We start from the raw sequence: 20,378 nt of genomic DNA, 5'->3' as shown, positions 1-20,378 counted from the left end.
GAGAATATCCCTCAAGCTTTAGAATTTTACTGAATTCAAATTGGCAGATAGTTGGAGGTGAGTAGCAATATCTGTGATATTATCAATTACAGGAGCAGAAATTAACGGGTGAATTTGTGTGGCACCCACATAATAACTTTCTCTAGTGTCAACAGGCATCGGGTTTCTATTACTTACTGGGAGGAACTATTGTCATAGTACCATAACCAGAGGTCTTGCTGGATGATTAAATCTTTAGCTTAGAGGTGTAATGTAAGAATTTGTCAGAGCTATGAGGGGCCCAACTACTTTAAAGTCTTTCATGTAACCAAATAGGAAATTTTAACAGGCCCAGGTTCAAGAGTAGCAAGGATACTGTGATAGTTACAGTGATGGAAATAAGCCACTGGCTCGCAGAGTAAGTTGTAAGAAGGAGTGGGACCAGCTCCTTTTTTTTCTGCTATGCTATACACACTGCACTCTACCAGTTGAATATCAAAGCAGGGCAGTGCACAGCTGTGACCAATCAATATTTTATGTGGAAAGTTTAATCCTCGCTAAGGCTAGATATACATGTTGTAACTGTAAGTGGCATCTTTGCATGCCAGTGAAAAGGCAGTCATGAGCAACTAGAAAGGTATCATGAAAGGATGAGAGACCTGGGGCTGTTTAGCCTGGAGAGGAGAAGACTGAGAGAGGATCTTATCAATGCTTATAAATATACAAAAGATGGGTGTCCAGAGAATGGGGACAGAGTCTTTTCAGTGGTGCCCAGTGATAGAATGAAGGGCAATGGGCCTAAACTATAACACAGGAAGTTCCACCTATGCATAAAGAAAAAACATTATCTGGAGGGCAGAAGAGCACTGGAACAGGCTACGCAGAGAGGTTGTGAAGTTTATTTCTCTGGAGACTTTAAAAACCTGCCTGGTTGTGTTCCTGTGCAACCTGGACTAGGTTAACCTGCTTTAGACACCAGAGGTCGTTGCCAATTTCTGTCATTCTGGAATGTGCTACTCTGCTGAGGCTAACTCCTGTTCTAGAAAGTCCTGTCAGAATTCCTGGACATTATTTTCTAAAAGAAACCTTTTAGTGACAGCTCTTCAAAAGCATCCTTACAGGAGGCAAATCTGCCTTCTTTTTCACCTAGGTTCAGGTACTTCATGTGAGGAGCCAGGGAAATAGTGAAAAGACTGCATATCTGACTTTTGGGAGGAAATGAAAATCACATTTTGGAAGGGAGAGTCATTTGCAGGAATACCTAGGTTGGCTGTAAGATTGGGCCAACAGTAACCTGACAAGGACAAATGTCAAATCTTGCACTGAGAAAAACATAATCCAGGAGTGCAGCACAGGCTGGGATCTACCTGGCTGGGGAGCAGCTCTGCAGAAAGGGACCTGGGGGTGCTGGTGGACAACAGGCTCAATATGAGTGAACAGTGTGCTGCTGTAGCAATGCAAACCAATAGGATGCTGGGTTGCATCAACAAGGGAATGACCAGCAGAGATCCCACTCTGCTCTGTGCTTACCAGGCCACACCTGAACACAGTAGTGTTCAGTTTTGGTCCTTGCTATATAAAAAAAAAAAAAAAAATATAGACAGGTGGAGAGGGTCCAGAGAAGTGTCACAAGGATAATTAAAGGACTGGGAAGCCTGCTATATGAGGAAAGGCTGAGAAAACTGGGTTTGTTCAGCTTTGTGAAAAGAAGGCTTGGGCGAGAGCTTATCACCATATTCCGATATCGAAAGAGTGGCTAAAAACAGATGGAGACTCCATTTTTACAAGGAGTTGCATACAAAAGACAAGGGATAATGGATACAAGATACCCCTGGGGAGATTCCAATTGGACACAAGAGGAAAATTTTGCACAATGAGAGCAATCAGCCTCTCCGGGAAGTGATTAATTACCCCACACTGGACACTTTAAGATTCATAGGAAGAAGGTGCTGGACCAACTTGTGTAGACCATGCTTTTACCAAGAAATGTTGACCCAGATGATCCTTGAGGTCCCTTCCAATGTGATATTCCATCACACAATGATATGTATATATATTTGCACACACACTTTTATTTCATTTGGCCTTTGCTTTTCTACAATTAATTCCTTTAATGAGAGGTAGTGATAGGCATTGAGCATATGTTTTCTTTTAGGGATGTGAGAGGAGAAAATTAAGTCAGCAGCTTTTATAATAGCAATCTCAGCTTTTATGAGGTGGAGAGGGAAATTGTGTAACTGGTGGAGAAAGGAAAGAGTAAAAAGGCTGTTAAGGATATATCACAGGTAGTACAGTGGAAAGCAGGAGTGAGGGCATGTTTTAGTTCACTGCAACTGCTTCAAGCACCAGAACTACGCCTGTAATGGTACATGGGGCTTGCTGTACCTGACCCAGCACAATACTGACAAAGCTGTGCTGTTGTGGAAGTTGTGCTGCTGAGATGTAATGCACTGTACTAAGTGGGTATGATGGCTTCTCTGAAGAAGCTTGAAGGATATCTTCCTGCAGTCTTTCCTGCCTAATGTGTTTGGAGAATCAGCTATAAATATGACCTAACACTTTCTTGGGCTATATAAATAGCAAAAATTCCAGATGCATTTCAAGAGAACAGGATTTTAGGTGCATTATTTATTTAACTTACCAAGATTGAAACTACGTGCTGCCTGTAATCAAATTTGTCATTAAAAGGAACAAATCTGAAAGGGCTCCAGATAACTGCAATTTAAGAATCTGAAGAAGCTTTGCAATATTTCCCTGAATAGGAAATGAACTTTGCTTCTCTTTGTTTTGATGGGTGATAAATCCTTTGTTCTGAGTGTGTGCTATATGGACATGGAAAGCAGCAATATTTGAGTGGGCTGAACTGAGGTATTTTTTGCAGCAAGAGAAAGCAGCTAAAATCTGTCAGGCCATGGTAATAACACAGTATTCTGTCTCTGTAGTAGAAGCCTTCCTTGAAGCAATTTTTGTAACTCTTTGCCAGTTTCTGCAAGATCAGCATTTAGAATATTTTCCTTGTAAGGATTATGTCTAAGTCATCTTTCTATTAAATTGGTCAAGGTGATTAAAAGCCTCAAATACTGGTCATGTATAGTGCTAGCTGAAATTCACATATGAGATCAACAAATCCAAATTCTTTAGATTTTTGGGCTTAACACTACCTATGGACATACAGATGTAACTGTGAATGAAGCTTGTGCAAGTTGCAATAATTAGCACAGGATGTGTCTCATTGCAGTTGTTCTGGCTATCGTAAGTAGGGATGCCCACTATCACACTTTGGTTTTATTGTCTCTTAAATCACAATAAAACTTGGACCAAAGAACTTGATCTGTTTTTTTGTAAGGGAATGTGGTCTGTTCTGAAGGCTGCAGAGGCAGACACTGATGTTTGCCCTAAAAGGGTACAGAAGTCCAAATTTCTTACAAACCAATAGCAAAAGGAAATGAGAATCTACACACGAGTTTTTCCAGTTTCTTAATGAGAATCTACACACGACTTTTTCCAGTTTCTATCTGCCTGGTATTTGTTGCACATACCTAGTGCAGTAACAAAATAGTACAGTGCTTCTTTTAACCACCTGCACAAATGATCAAATTATTTTAAGCAGGTAGAGATGCAATTGACAAACTAGGGGTTTTATGTGGTCTTTTAAATACTTCATGGTAGCAGTTAAGTCATCATATTGCATTGTATTTGTTTGTGAAAAATCTAGATTTTCTGACATATTTGAAATAACAAACATGCCCATGATGCTAACTAAGCACATTATGCTGTAATCTGTGACTGTTATTAGTGACTTCACAAGGCTTCAAACAACTAGGAAGACTGCTTAAATACCTGGGATAACTTATGGCTATGTGAATTCAAATGACCTTATTGAATCTAGGTACTAAACTTTTCACAGAATCACAGAACATATTTGATTGGAAGAGACCTTCAAGATCACCCAGTCCAAACTTTGACACAACACTGGAAGGTCAGCACTAAACTATGTCCCTAAGCCCCAGGCCCACAGGCTGTTCAAACACCTCCAGGGATGGTGACTCCACCACTGCCCTGGGCAGACCATTCAACATTTGACAACCTTTTCAGTGAAGAAATATGTCCTAATACCCAGCATAAACTTCCCCTGGTGCAGCTTGTATCCATTTCCTCTAGTCCTGTCTCGTGAGACCTAGGAGAAGCAGCTATCTCCCTTCTCTCTCCAACCTCCCTTCAGGCAGTTGTAGAAAGCAATAAGGTCTCCCCCTAGCCTCCTTTCCTGCAGACTGAACAACCCCAGCTCCCACTGCTGCTCCCTGTAAGACATCATGAATTATTTTAAAATGTTGTAGTCTTCAATTTTGGATACTTTGGTATAATCAGATAAGTATGAAAACCCAAACAACATTTTTTCCAAGCCAGTTTTAAAGTTTATTTTTCACACATATTGGATAGCAGCCAGAGCAAAATTGTCATTCCTTCCTTCCCTCCCTTCCTCCCTTCCTCCCTTCCTCCCTTCCTCCCTTCCTTCCTCCCTTCCTTCCCTTCCTTCCCTTCCTTCCTTCCCTTCCTTCCTTCCCTTCCTTCCCTCCCTTCCTTCCCTCCCTTTTTTCCCTCCCTTCCTTCCTTCCCTTCCTTCCAGTGTGTCTTTTTCAACCCAGTATTGATGGGACCATCCCTCTTGCCAGGTATGCCTTTTGCCAACTCAAGATGTATGACTTCAGGTAATGTAACAGGTCCCTGCACTCCATTTACACTGGCACTGACATTTAAACCAGATTAAAAATACCCTTTGTGATGAGGAGGTGATCAGAACAGTGTCATTACTACGGTTAAGTAAAAAGTGAGAGAAGAATGGTATCCATTTTGGTTGTTCAACTGTGAAAATAATATCATTTTTAGGACTTAAACCCAAACCAGATTATGAAATATTAAAATCCTTCATCACTATGGCAAAAGACAAAATGTGGATTTATGTTTCTATGTGACTCTCATTATACAGCAATAAAAAATTATTTTACAAATGTCGAGCCAAATATATTATAAAATATATTATATTATAAACATTTCTTATTTCTGCCATTTTAATTTTTTCTCTTGTTTCCACAATGCTAATCAGTTGCAAACCTGATTTAAGTTTATGTCTTGTGAGACTGAAGCACGAAATCAGTACTGTTTGATGAATATGTCTTTTAGTCATTACGTATTTTAGTTATGTAGGGAACATAATGCCAAGATTTGAAGGCTGTCTAATGTTAACATTTTTCATTATATCACTTTCTATAGCTGAGTATTGCAAGACTATGAGCTCTTCAAATTCTAAGAGTAAAAATACTCTTTGAGCAATTCTTTTGCACCATCTGCTTTTTGAATAGCAGTTTGGCTGCATATGAAGCTTTTCTCTGTGGTGTTAAGGTTTCACAACTTTTGAAAGTAACCTAAAGAAATTCTCCTACACTTACATGAACATAGTATCTTGGATCCAGAAGTTTTGTAAGATTAGGTATAAAAATTCAGTAATACTGATAATGTTAGTGGTCAGTGTTTCTACCTGTAATTTTTGGAATGTGACTTTCTCATAGCAGTAGACAAGACTGAGATGTAGTTTCAAGCTTTATTGCCTTAGAAAAATGCCCTGTGTTATTGACTAACATTAATACGGAATTGTATCTTTAAAATGTGTTAATGATACATAATCATCTCCTTGAATGGAAAGATTAGCCATTCAGAGAATGTATTCTTTCACAACAATTATAAATGTATAAAATTAGTATAGATATTGCCATATAAGCTTCTGAAAACTTAGTTGAAGGTTCCATGGACTGACCTATTAGAAGGCCATCATGATCTCTAAAGTAAAGTAGTAAGTATGGGATAAAGTATGTATTTTATAGGTGTAAACTACATCACTTGCAAATATAAGTCAGTTCTTCAGTAAGTCTGTTACCCATAAACTGCTTGTAAAACACTGTAAATTAAAATTAATCTTAAATCTTTTATAGATATATCATTAATATTGTTTTATGTCTTCAGAGATTAAAAGCTCTACAATTGCCTGAAGCAACCATGGCAACTGAGTACATTTTCACTGGGCACCAGTACCTCACTAATAGTTGCTGTAATTACAAAGACATAAGATAATAAAACCCCAGAAATTATTTGTTATCCTTTGATTTCAATACATTAATTATTTCCATGCAGAGTTGAAGGATTCAAGAATTTCAAGCATTTTTTTACTTCCTGCAGCACATCAGACTTCTCAGTAACTGCTCTGTAGTCTGTCCTCTCTTTTTCACACAAGGTAATACTTTAAGGAATATCATAGTATTTGTTGTGAATTGTATTAGACTGTTCAGCATTCTAAAAATATCAAACAATGAGGTATGACAAGGTCAGGAGGCTGAAATAACATTACCTTGGAACATCTAAAGCTTCAGTTCAGACAGATGTCTCTTCTTGATGCCTCTCACCACATTTTTTGTGATAATTGAAGCGTGACTTGATGCTCTGTGTCTGTTGTGTGCATGGTTGTGTGGCTTTGTTTTCAATGTAAACTGTACAAAAGAAAACCATCTACAAAATGGTTTATAGATATTTAACAGTTTCTCTTTGGGGAAAATGTGTCCTCACTAAACATCAGTTTAAGCCCCAGATGAAGAACCAGAAGTAAGGTCATTTGTGATTCCTGTCAACTGATAAAAAGCAATATTAGGAAAATTCCCACTAAACTTTCAATCTGCTTAATTATTTTAATTATTTCAGAGTTTAATGTGTTCAGGAAACAACAGAGAATAGCTGAAAGTTGAATAAGATCTTATTTAGAAAGATAAACTAGCCTCATGAATGAATGACTGATAAAACACTGGCCAGATGAAGATGCACATGAAGGAAAATGTTACATGGAGTTGGATTAGACAGAGAAGAAAGTGACATTTATGTTTCAGGTGTCTTTTAAGTAAACTGTAATGGACTAATGTCTGTGTCATAATGATAGTCTTAATGAGACAGAGTTAAGAATAGAGTCATGTCTACAGGCCTGGGGAAGTGTGGCTGGGAAGCTGTCTGGCAGAAAGGGACCTGGGGGTTCTAATTGACAAGCAACTGAATATGAGCAAGCAGTGTGCCTAGGTGGCCAAGAAAGCAAATGGCATCCAGGCCTGTATTACAAATGCTGTGTCCAGCAGGAGTAGGGATGTCTTTGTCTTCTTGTACTCAGCTCTGGTGAGGCCACTCCTTGAGTATTGTGCTCAATTTTGGGCACCTCAATACAGGAGAGATGTGGAGGTGCTGGAGGCAGTGCAAAGGAGGGCAACAAAGCTGTGAAGGGCCTGGAGAATAAATCTTCCGAAAAGCGACTGAAGGAGCTGGGGCTGTTTCGTTTGAAAAAGAGAAGGCTGAAGGGAGACCTTATTGCTGTCTACAACTACCTGAAAGGACGTTGTAGACAGGCTGGTGCTGGTCTCTTCTCACAGGAAATTAGTGATAGAACAAGAGGGAATGGCCTCAAGCTGAAACTAGGTAGGTTTAGACTGGATATTAGGAAACATTTTTTCATGGAAAGAATGGTCAGGTGTTGGAATGCGCTGCCCAGGGAGGTGATTGAGTCACCAATCCTGGATGTGTTTAAGGGTCGTTTGGATGTGGTGTTTGGGGAGTCAGTTTAGGGCTGAAGCTTGTAGAGTAGTGTTGTCAGTTGGACTTGATGATCCTGAGGGTCTTTCCAACCTGAATATTTCTGTAATTCTAAACCTTGTCTTGTTCGAAAAATCCTAAATTATCCACATGCTTTCAGAATGTCCTCATAGTTCTTGGTTTTTGGCTGTGTGGGGTGTTTGTTTTTTTTGTTTGGGGGGGAGGGGGAGTGTTGGGTTTTTTGTTTATTTGTAATTCAACTACACTTTGTATTAGCGTTAGATGGGAAATCTTTTAGGTTGTTTTTTTCTTTTTTTTTTTTTTTTTTTTTTTTTTTGGTTGGTTGGTTGGTAGCTTGATAGCCTCTTACCTGAAAATTTTCAAAGTGTGAAAAGTGAGATACAGGGATAGAAACTATGCTACAAGTACACCTTTTAGTAGAACTGAGCAGGTGTTTATTCCAGGAAAAAAAAAAATAAGCTAATTACAAAAGCAACTGCAATGGGTTAACACAGAAAAAACCCTCTGGGTTGAGATAAAGAGCTTTAATGAGGATAATAATAAAATGTATAAAAGTGCAGCAAAATGACAAAAGCAGCAGAACCCAGCAAGCTAACCCCACACCCCTCCCTGTCCTGCTGTCATCCCAGCACAAGAGACCAACACCCCAAACCTGGAACCCAAAAGCAGCAACCAGAACAGAAAGCCTCTCATGTTACAATCTTAATGGCAAGCCCTGTAACAGTTTGCTCTGGCCAGCACTTTTCACTTTAAAACTGGTGTGACACAGCAAGGGATTGAGTCTCAGCAGCAAATTCAACTCAACCCATGACAGCAGCAGAAGAGAGTCTTAAAAAAACAAATCACAAGTAATTAGTGATAGAACAAGAGGGAATGGCCTAAAGCTGTGACTGGGTAGGTTTAGACTGGACATTAGGAAAAAAAAAAATCACAGAAAGAGTGGTCAGGCACTGGAATGTGCTGCCCAGGGAGGTGGTTGACTCACCAACCCTGGATATACAGAATGCAAAATACAGAATTAACCAGGTTGGAAAAGACCTTTGAGATCATCGAGTCCAACCTATCACCCATCACCATCTAATCAACTAAACCATGGCACTAAGTGCCTCATCCACTCTCTTTTGAAACACTTCCAGGGATGGTGACTCCACCACCTCCCTGGGCAGCACACTCCAATGACCAATCACACTTTCTGTGAAGAATTTCTTTCTAACATCCAGCCTAAACCTCCCCTCATGCAGCTTGAGACTGTGCCCTCTCATTCTGTCACAGGTTGCTTGGGAGAAGAGACCAACCCCCACCTGGCTACAACCTCCCTTCAGGTACTTGTAGATGGCAATAAGGTCTCCCCTGAGCGTCCTTTTCTCCAGGTTAAGCAACCCCAGCTCCATCAGCCTCCCCTCACCAGCTTTGTTGCCCTTCTCTGGACACATTTGAGCAATTCAACATCTTTCTTAAACTGAGGGACCCAACTGTCTGTTGGGTTCTTTTACTGGGTTCTTCAGCTGCAGAACTGACCCAGTCTTCTCTGGCATGCAATGTATGCACAGATTTTAAGATGAAACCTGTCTCTATGGATTTTCCAAGTACAGAATAAAACCAGAGTAGATTCTTCTAACAGTGCAGGTAGAACTAAGCTTTTTGGCTAATGGCAAGCCTTTTCTCTTGGTCTCTGCCACTGTTTCTCCCTCCAAATCCCCCTCCCTATCTACTCTGATGTCACTGTGCAGTCAGGGCTTTCTAGAGCTGAAAGAAACAAAGCTAAGGTTGCAGGAGAGGTCCAAAGGGGCTCATTTTATAGTCATCATATCCCATCAGAACCTCTTCTTCATGCTTACAATAGACTGACAATGCCACAGTGCTAATACAATCTTTGCTTTAGCATCTACTTGTGAAGAAACTCATCTGTATCTCTTACCCCTCCTAGGTAGCCCTGGAGTAGGGAAAATCCTTCACATAAACATTAACCCATCTCTGGGAGGAGAACTGAAGGTGGAAGCATAGCCTTGCTCTGTAGAAGTGAACAGGATCAGCCCAGACTGGGAAATATAAAACTGCCTTCACAATACTATGTCACCATGACATGACTGGTGTCTATCAATTTTAATTCTTCATCTGGCAAAATACAAGATTTAATCTGTGATGCAGTTGTATTACAGGTATACTTAATTGCCTGTTAGTAGACTCAGTGTACTGTAAGGAGAGGAGGTAGAGTTCTCTATTTTTATATACTGGAATAAGTATGTTAGAGGATGTGACCAAACATTTCACTAGTGTAGTACATTTACTGAGAATAGCCAAGAGCAGATGCTCAAGAAGAGAATGTAGAGAACAAAGAAAATGAATGATAGTGCAAATTTCTTTTTAATATACCTATACTGTTGGCTACAACAGCTCAGTCTTATCTTCAAATTTTATTCAAGTTTTATGAGACATCATGTCTCTGTGCTTGTTGTGGCAAGAATTTCTAATACATTCTGGAAGGAAAAAGGTATTACTTGTTATTTGTCTTTTTGAATATCATTTGCTTATGATACCTGCCCTGACTCATGTTCTTATGAAGGGGTGGAATGAGCTGTTCTGTTCACAAAAGTACACATATCTAATCATTCACTGTGCTGAGAACCAGCAAAACAAATAAATTATGCCCATCTCTGTAGAATCACAACTAAAGTTCTTGTCTATTAGCTTCAATAATAAAAAGTTGTACTGCCCAACTTGGGACTGATTTATATAAGTTTATTTTAATACCAAATTATTTACATTCTCTATGAGCTGTGTGGTAGGTACTACTATAATTTATATCACATATGCCCCAAATTTGTATATAATTAATTTCCTGTAGAATTCTCAGTTTTTCTTTGGTTCTGGTTGGTGCATTCATACATGAACAGCCAGAATCTGCCCTGTGGTAAGTAAAATAAATTGCCTAAACATGGGCATTGAATGCCATTTCAGATACCTCAGGGTACCCATCTGGCCTCCAGCTGCTACCTTGGAAAGGCACAAGCTCACTGCAGTATGTATATGTAAGATGTCAGTAAGTGCCTATGCTGCAACAGCAACTGGATGCAATCCTGGCTTTTTGTCCTAATCTTGAACTGAGATGCTTAGTGTAAGCATAAAGAGATGTCTTTTCAGATTTTGAATGGACAAGCATAATTTATGATTTTAGAAGACACACTGCTTATTATTTGAAAATGACTGCTGTATGAAGATTGAGTAGATAATAGCTTCATTTATCACAAACCTTACATATCGTGGCTTGGGCTGGAAGAGACCTTTAAAGGTCATCTGGTCTGATCCTTCTGCAGTAAGTGGGAACCTCTTTAAATAGATCAGATTGTTCAGAGTCTCGTCCAATCTGATCTTGAATGTCTTCAGGGATGGAGCCACATCTCTGGGCAACCTGTTCCAGTGTTTCATGATGCAAATTGTAATAAAAAAGAATTTTCTTTATATCTAGTCTGAATCTACCCTCTTTTATTTTAAAATCATCACTCCTTGTCTTGTCACAACAGGCCCTGCCAAAAGACTGCCCCCATCTTTCTTACAGGCCCAGACAGATGATAGCTCTTCCCTTATCCACTGATGAAGTCACTCCATCATAGAAGTTCACATAGTTTGATACAACATGTATTCCTCTGTCTGCCAATCTAACATTCCCAAATTAACTTTTGTTAGTTCTGATTAGTTGTTTATAATTATTTTTTTTTCCTTCAGGTATTAAATGAACAGCTAACATTTACTCTTTACCTTGTATTTAATTTATCTCATTGAAAACAGTTACTTATTTTTATTTTTTAAATGCATTCTTCATCTCTGTGACTGAAAGTTCAGATGGTTACTTTCCCTCTTTTTACTTCATTCATATACATCTCTGTGATACTTTTCTCCTCTAAGAGCTAATTGAAACCAAATGCTGATTAAAAACAATTTGAACCCCTACATCCAGCACTTGAAAGTAATTGTATAAATTAATGAAATGTTGATCCTATAGATCTGATGAGTCTTCCAGTAAAGCCTGGTTCTAACAGATAATGCATTCTAAGGTTTTGACACACAACAGTTAACTGTGTTATCACATACAATATATTGCTGGCCTTCCATTTGCCTAAGCATACCCTTGAATCCATGACAGCATTATAATTCATAACAGATAAAACAACATATGTGAAGCACTTGAAATGATGAAGACTTGGATTAAGTAATTTTCATTTCAGTTAAAAAAATAAATATTAAGCCACTGAAATCTGGTGAAATAACAGATTTATATCTGGTATCAAGCTTTGTGGTGAAATCAGCTCCACTAGAGCTGGAATATTCTGTAAATGACAGCTTTGAGGCTTATTAAAAAAACCATTTTTCTACAGCTTTGTCAAGGCATTTGTACATTTTTATTGAAGGTTTTCTTATAAGAAACATGTAAGGCTGTTGATATAATTTACCTAATGTATTTAATTTTATTTTATTTTTTTTTAAATAAGGCTCATCAATATTATTAATGTAGGAATAATTGCAGGTTAATATGCAGCTGATCCCTATCACACATGCTAGTGGGTTTCCAGTCATTACACTTCTTTTTCACTACCTCAGATGTAAAGAGAACAGCTTCACTAGAAGGCATCTGTTCAAGTGTAGCCCATAACCTCACAGGGAGCAAGATTACAGTCTGCATTAGGAGCAGAGGTGGTTTAGATCCATGTGAAATGTAACTTGATAAAGTAGGCACATGCAATATAAGGTAATTGCTGAGCAGCATCTTAAGAATATCAAGATACATGTTTAAAGATTTCTTGAGAAGAATGTGAATTTTCAGCTTCAGTGCAGAAAGAATCTGTCATATACTGGTTGTTTATTAAGAAGAGTCCTCCCTGACATCAGTGTAAAGCATTAAAAATTGAAAAGAATCCATTACATCCTGATTCTAAATTAAAGTCTCATACATCTTATGGTTTGAATTTGTGGTTTTTTTTTGTTTTGTTTTGTTTTATTCTCTAAATCACATTTCTGGATAGTTTAAGCTGCATTTTGAAAGGCTCATAAACAGCTGTGGTCACACACATTGCTTCAGTATTGTTTAGCTAATGTGCTAGTTTAACACTCAGAATTGTTTAATGCTGCTGGCTGTAAACTGACAAGGAGGAGGAAGAAGTTCTTTCAGTACTAGATTATTACTTTCTATCTATGATAAGTAGGCTTAAAAAAATGTAACAATTCTTTTATGTTGGAGATATGGATTATCTTAAAATGAATGGCAATTGTTCTGCAGAGCAACCTTCTATAGGGTTTATAGAAGATTATTTATTTAATCTGATTTTGGAGTGATTTTCAAGCAGAATCTATTTATCTGCCATTCAGTGTTTCAAAAAACACAGCACCAAAGAATGCAGCTATAGCAACATTCATCTCTGTAGCTGAGTGCTAGACTGAGATGGACAGGGGACTCCTGAAGCCAGGAAAACCTGAGGGAGAGTATAGAGACCCAACAGGAACCAGCTAACATCCCCCTGGAAGTACAAGCAACAGATTGGGCAACTAGGGCACAGTGTAGCAGTTTGCAACAGGGAGGGCCCTGTATCCTGCTGGTAGGTGCACAGGCAGTAAAGGACTTCATACACAGTACAGTAAAGACTCTGAAGTTTTGAGATTACTATATCATACTTACAGTATATATGGCTGTGAAAAGGATGTCCACTAATAGACAAATGTTTATGTTTATGACTTAAAATACTCAGGACATCAGTTCAGTCACACAACCCAGTATTACTTTGTCTGTGTTTTGAATCACATCATGAGACATAGCCAGAGCTCTGCTGTTAGGACAGTGTAATTTGTGCTGTCATGTCATTGAAGGAGTAGAAGAATGAATGGAGCTCTGTCTTCATATGTTTCTCACTCTATCTTATCCCTTTTACCACTTTTTGTTAAGTAATTTCTGTAAGGAAAAAATTAATGCTTTCACACTCTACTAATCCCAAGACTGAACTGCTGCTCTTTCCTTTACAGATCGAGGACATTTAAAAGCGCTGAATTTTCCTATTTTATTTCACCTCTTTAACTGCAAACACATGTTATTGATTTAAAAACAAGTCTGTAAACTTTTTGAACAATGCTTCATTGTGAAATTTCAATTTTTCCTTCTACTTAAAAGTCTTCATTTATATGTCAGGGGGAAAAAAAGAAAAGAGTTTCTAAAACTGTAGTGAAATCATTCAGCTAAGAGAGACTTCAGAAATATCTCAAAGTAAGTTAGTAACTATACCTACATGCTAAAAAACCATAAAGAGGATTAGCACTAAGGAAAGATGAGGAAAATGAAGGCTCACTTATGATTTTCCATAGCCAAGCTTATTTTATATTCTTGAAATTCTGCCATGTATTTCTGGTTTAGGCTTCCAGAATATATTTTAAAATTTAGTTAAGGTGGTGACAGATTGAATACAACTACCTGAGTCAATCATGGGTTAAAATTATGCGTGGCAACATAATTACATAGTAAAATGTGAAGGGACCCAGAGGCACAGTTCCCTTACTGCTCTTTAACTACCTTGTTACATGATTGTTGACAAATTATGAAAAAAAAGTCATTAAATTAGTGAAATTACTTTCAAAATTGTGGACTGCTTTGAATTCTCTACGGTGGTCTATACTAACATTACAGAGACATTTTTCCTAAGCAAAAGTAACATTTTTTTGTATGATGGTGCCCAATAAATGTTGTTTCTGGATGACGATACCCAAGTTTGTTATACTTTATCCAGGATTGAGTGTGGTTTCCCAAAATCTTTTTATTTAAGATAGAATTTATGGAACCTGGGCTCACTGCCTCAGGTCAGTGTTGTGCTCTGTATTACTTTCTATGCAAAGTGTGTGCATTTAGATTTAGCAGCTAGTCCTCAGTGACAATTAAATGGAGCAATTAAACACTCAATGTCTTCATCTAGAACTAAGATGAAATTCCCTGTAATGTTAATGATCCATTATAAGCGTATGTGGCAGGACAGTACCAGAAATCAGGAATGCTCAGTTCTGCATATCTGGTTGTCAAGGAATGAGCCATTTGTACAATTCAATGGCATTTGTTACAGTGTTATATACTGAATCTGGACACCTATGCTATTAGCTATGGTCAGCTACAATGTTTCTCCTCATGGTTCAATTATCTGTTAATGAGGTTTTGCACAGAAGTACTCATTTTGATTTGGTGAAATATTCAACAAAGTGTATTTTCTCAGATGGACTGTTCAGCATGAGCATCCACCAGGTTTTGGGTTGGTTGTTTTTTTCAGATGAGATTAGCATTTTCTAAAGAATGATAATTAACCATTGGTGATTTGCTTGCAGCCTTGATGCCTGCGGTTTCATTCTGTACTTACACTTTCAAGGCTTCTTCTACCATCTTGAATTCATAGTTTTGGTAAAATCCCCAGTTCTTGAAATGTCTTTAAGCTTTGCTCTCCTGGTTATGTAGCTAGTGGTTTATTAGCATAATCCAGCCATGCATACCTCATTGCTTTAAGTCCATTGAAAGTTTAGTTGCACAAAGAAACAATGAACTAAAAGACACATATAAGTCATCAGGTATAAACAGATGAGAATAAAAATCTTGTACCGCTTGCTAACAGTATCAACTAGTTATGACAGCATTGTGTGGGCATAATCAAATTTGCTTTACAGCAGTCACTTTGACTGTTACTGTGCTTTCTGAAATTTGCTATTCAAGAGAGGGGTCTGAATCTTCTATGGTTTCTTCCAGCTTTTAACAAGCTTCATTTATTACCTTGGCAAAGGTTGTTTTAACATCTGTTGCATGAGAAAGATCTTGCTGCACTCAGAGTAGCAGCTGAATTCAGCAGGATACTCTGCCCCTGTTGACTGAGGACCACAATATGAGATGCTGTTACACTGTAGATGAGAACACCACTACATCAAAGAGAAAGATGCTTCTGGCCTGTACTGTAGTCTGCCTCTTTGTACATGATATATTTAAAACAGCAATAGATTATAAACTCACACTTATTAGAGAGCATAAGAATATCTGAAGTTTCCATTAGTCTTAAGGGATGCAAAAGGCATTTTGTATCTGATTGCAAAACATATCTATTCTTTCCAAGACCTCTTCAAATGCTACTTAGTGGAAAGAATTCCATTATTACTTGAGAGTAATATTTTGAAGATTACCTCCATACCAATAACAATTGAGTATGTGTTGATTGGGTGAAAGAACTTTATTGGATCAGCCTGCTATTTGAGCAGTGAAGAATAATTTTATTGTTGTAGACTGTAGACTTGTATTTTTCTTGCCCTTTATTCTGTCAGCTGAATTTGGAGCAAAGCATGAAGAGCATTCCAGAAATTTGTCTCAAGTGCCCTGTATTTTTATGTGGTCTTAAGTCTTTATCACTTAAATTTTTTTGATACTCATCTTCCATGGTTGCTCACATCTAATTTTTGCAGCCAGACTTTTGCTGGCAGAACTGTGAAATTGGCACAGTAGTTAATGTGCCACTTGCCACTCTCAAAGCACTGTTTATTTCACTGGATATCAGTTGTGTATGAAAGCTGCTATACAAAACAAGAGACCAAAATTCTTTAAGGGAGACAGACATACAAGAAGTATTTATGCTGAAATTCTGGCAATGTAGATTGCCACTTCTACTGGCTAGCTTCTGCTCGTTATGTACTCAGAATTCCAAGGTTTTTTGGCATTCTCTGGAAACCACTCATAGTTGACTTAGTGCCTCTAGGTGCTATATTAACAAGTCTTATACTGTAGGAAATTACTATAAAGTGGATATTCTCCTGTTCTTTGTTGTTCATTTGGAGAAACATGAAAACATTGGAGTGTGGGTTCTGTGGTGGTTTGGGTTTTCTCTCCAGAAAATATAGGGTTATTTATCCAGTCACTGAAATAGAACTTTAACGTGCTTGGATTTGTCTTCAGTGGACTGCAAATATAAATACTATTCACCTACACATAAGAATTCAGAGGATGGATGAAAATCACATTCTTTCTGTAGTTCTTCAAAAGTCTTTGCAGAAGTGCAGATCCTTGAAATCACCTTGAGGGAATTAATCAAAATGTGTTCTAATTTGGCTGGCCTGGTTGCCAACATAGACATGTAGTTTTCAATCTTTGAACATTTTGTTGATCGAAGTAAGAACAGAGTGTCAATTTATAACTGTTGACAGCTTCGACAATGGCCCTTTCCATCAGGCTGTGTCATGTATAGAGGAGAGAGCAACAAGCACAGCTGCTATCCTTAATTTACTTTGATAAAACACTTTTACACAGGTGGTCAGTGCAAGAAACTGATCACATTAACTGTGACCACATTTAGACACTTGTGTCTCAAGGTCTTTTATGAGCGTTAGCTCCTAAGATGATGATACTAACTTAATTTTCCTACTTAACAGGTAAATTCCTTATGAAGTTCATTACAAGATTGCTAATTTTTCCTACTGCACTGTATTCGCATCCTGAAGTGAAATTGTGACCTTATGCGAGTCCTAAATAGTTCCTCTGCTTTTGTTTTATCACAGAGTTTCCTAATGTTCTGTAATACACAACCAGAATTCCCTAACCAACCAAGTAACCAAGCAGCCAAGAAAAGATTGTAAAAGATTATCCTTTTTGTTTGTTTTAATGAACTCACAGAGAGGGTAGATTTTTGTGGTTATGATAATAACTTGCATTTTCTCTTTGTGAGGTTTTTGGATTTATTACTATATTAGCCTTGAATTGCAGAGAACCTGATCAATCTCTAATTAGTATTTTTCCTCTGAAATACATTTTCTGGAAAATTGCTTTAAAGGTATTTATCCTAATTGGGTTTAAATACTAATTTTTTTTTCAGGGAGTGCTGGAACACCTGTTGTCTTCAATGAAAATGGAGATGCTCCTGGACGTTATGATATTTTTCAGTATCAAATCACCAACAAGAGTACAGAATACAAAGTAATTGGCCAGTGGACTAACCAACTTCATCTAAATGTAAGTACTAGTTTGATTATGATGCTGACATTGGACAATACTCATTGCAATATTATATTGGTTTAAAACTCTTACAAAATGTTGCTGATTTGTTCTCTGTGAGTTAGCAGAGTAAAGGTCTACTGTTCTTTTCTTGAGAAAACAGTGATAGCAAAATTACCTGAACCAAATTATTTATATTTTAAACTGGGTTGAGTTGTGTATTTATCTGCTCCTTTAAGTGATATTTTATAATTATGATATATCTGATATTCCTGTTTATATTATGTTAGGCAGGAAAAAATTAACTCACCCTCAAAAAAGTGTCATATAAAACAATGGGTGCAGGTGTATGGTTCAGGTATTTAAAACACTATAAGGTATTTTGTAAAAGAGAAGTTTAGACTTTCTAACCAGGATGTAGCTGAAACACTGGGATGAAAAGAAGGGAGAAAAGAGAGCTCTGGGGAGAGTTTATAGCAGCTTTCCAATACCTGAAAGGGGGCTACACTAAAGGACTCTTTACAAAGGCTTTTAGTGATAGGATGAAAGGGAATGGATTTAAGCTTGGGGAGGGTAGATTTGTACTGAGTATTACGAAGAAATTCTTTACAGTGATGATGGTGAGACACTGGAACAGGTTGCCCAAGGACGTCATGGATGCCCCCTCCCTGGAGCTATTCAAGGCCAGGTTGGATAAGCCTTGAGCAACCTGGTGTAGTGGAAAGTGTCCCTGCCTGTGGTAGGGAAGTTGGAATTAGATGATCTTTAAGGTTCCTTCCAACCCAAATATTTCTATGAATCTATGAATTTATGAGGAACCTCTGCAAGAAAAATATTTCTTGAATATAAAGGAAGAATTTGTAGGTTTTTTAATATAGGTACCTAGGGTTAGTATAGTCCCTTCTTACTTAATAGGACAAGAAGCAAAAGACATAATAACTTACCCATCCTTAGAAAGTGTTTTTAGTTGCTTCTTTAATATGTTTGGTAGTTAAGCCCCATATGTGCATGTAATTATATTTGTTTTGAAAATCACCATCATAACCAGGTGGATAGATGATGGTAAAGCTGTGGATGTGGTTTATCTTGATTTCAGTAAAGTATTTGACACTGTCTCCCACAGCATCCTTGCCGCTAAACTGAGGCAGTGTGGTCTGGATGACTGGGTAGTGAGGTGGATTGTGAACTGTTTGAAGAAAAGAAGTCAGAGAGTTGTGGTCAGTGGGACAGAGTCTAGTTGGAGGCCTGTATCTAGTGGGGTCCCTCAGGGGTCAGTACTGTGACCAGTACTCTTCAATATATTCATCCACAGACTGGATGAGGGCACAGGGAGCACTGTCAGCAAGTTTGCTGATGACAGAAAACTGGGTGGAGTGGCTGACACACTGGAAGGCTGTGCTGCCATTCAGCAAAGACTTAGGCTGGAGAGTTGGACAGGGAGAAATTGAATGAAATTCAACAAGGGCAAGTGTAGAGTCTTGCATCTGGGAAAGAACAACCCCATGTACCAGTATAAGTTGGGGACTGACCTTCTGGAAAGCAGAGAAGGGGAAAAGGACCTGGGGGTCCTAGTGGAAGGAAGGTTGACCATGAGCCAGCAATGTGCTCTTGTGGTCAAGGCCAATGCTCTTCTGGGCTGTATTAAAAGGGATGTGGCTAGTTGGTCGAGAGAGGTTCTTGTCCCACTCTACTCTGCCCTGGTGAGGCTGCATCTGGAATATTGTGTCCCATTCTGGTCCCCTCAGTTCAAGGACCGGGAGCTGCTTAAGAGAATCCAGCACAGAGCCATGAAAATGATTAAGCACAACTGGTGACCAGATTCATTAAAGAGAGTTTATGCAGTGACCTTAATCAAACCACAAAAAGGTTTCAAACCTTTCTTGTCTTCCATTTGAGAGATTCCTGCAGAAGAGTAAGAAACAGTCTAGTAAATATTTGCAAATTATTCCTCTGTTGAGACTACTTTGCAATAATTATCTGAGTGCTCTCACAGTAGCACATATGACAAGTCCCCATTTTCAGCTAGTGCTGTTAAACCACTTCACCATATCTACCATTTAGTATCTATAACTACTTGGCAAGGTCTTGTGTATTTAATTCTTCAGCCCAAATGGAAAAGACCTGACTGGCAGAAGCTGTGTAGCAGATTATGTGGCAGTATTACCTCCCTCCCATAACCTGATACCTACCTGCTGATAGGCAGAAAGAAACCCCCCCATCGTTGCAGAAGTTTAATACTGAATAGTAATTTCTAGAAAACACTAGAGTTAGTGTTATCATAACTATTATGGTGTAGATTCCAGGTCTTCATAATTGCTACAGCTTTCTGAAAATGTAATGTTTATTAAGTTAGCTGAAAAACTGGTGTAGACATCTTGCACAGTTAGTTACTATGTTAGTGCTAACATAGCAGTTACATAGTAATAGCTAGCTAAAAGCTAACTTAGAATTCACTTCCATTTTAATTCCATTCCGATCTGCCTTTTTCTAACCCCCTTAGGCCATTAAATTTTTCATTAAGCCTGTAGCTTTTCAGTCCCATTATTTCTTCTTGATGCATGTGTACTCCAGGGAGCGCTCTGAAATATGACTAGACTGGTTGCTACTCAGACTGTGCAAACCACACCATACTAACCACACTGACCACAAAGCTAATGGGAAATGCTTTATCTAAGGACATCCCTTTTTAACTCTCATTAAGAACAGATGTCTTGGGATGTTCTCTGTCTCTCTTTTTCATCTCTTTTTTTTCCACCTCCATGTGCTCACATGATGGAAACAA

The 20,378-nt window shown here is 38.2% G+C and overlaps 1 protein-coding gene across 9 annotated transcripts in view; it reads left to right on the top strand.

The window, feature by feature from the left end:
* Positions 1–20,378, top strand: part of GRM8 (glutamate metabotropic receptor 8) — a 359,393-nt gene that overhangs the window by 270,011 nt on the left and 69,004 nt on the right. For all 9 annotated transcript variants that reach the window (XM_068165642.1, XM_068165650.1, XM_068165657.1 and 6 more), the window contains exon 8: positions 17,478–17,614. In XM_068165642.1, coding sequence (XP_068021743.1) covers positions 17,478–17,614 — 137 coding nt within the window. The remainder of the gene's footprint in view (positions 1–17,477; positions 17,615–20,378) is intronic.

Source organism: Melanerpes formicivorus, unplaced genomic scaffold (genome assembly GCF_026170545.1).
Source record: "Melanerpes formicivorus ecotype bairdi unplaced genomic scaffold, bMelFor1.0.p_v2 SCAF_3, whole genome shotgun sequence".
In the NCBI taxonomy this organism is placed as follows: domain Eukaryota; kingdom Metazoa; phylum Chordata; class Aves; order Piciformes; family Picidae; genus Melanerpes; species Melanerpes formicivorus.
This window is presented reverse-complemented; position numbering and strand designations above follow the sequence as displayed.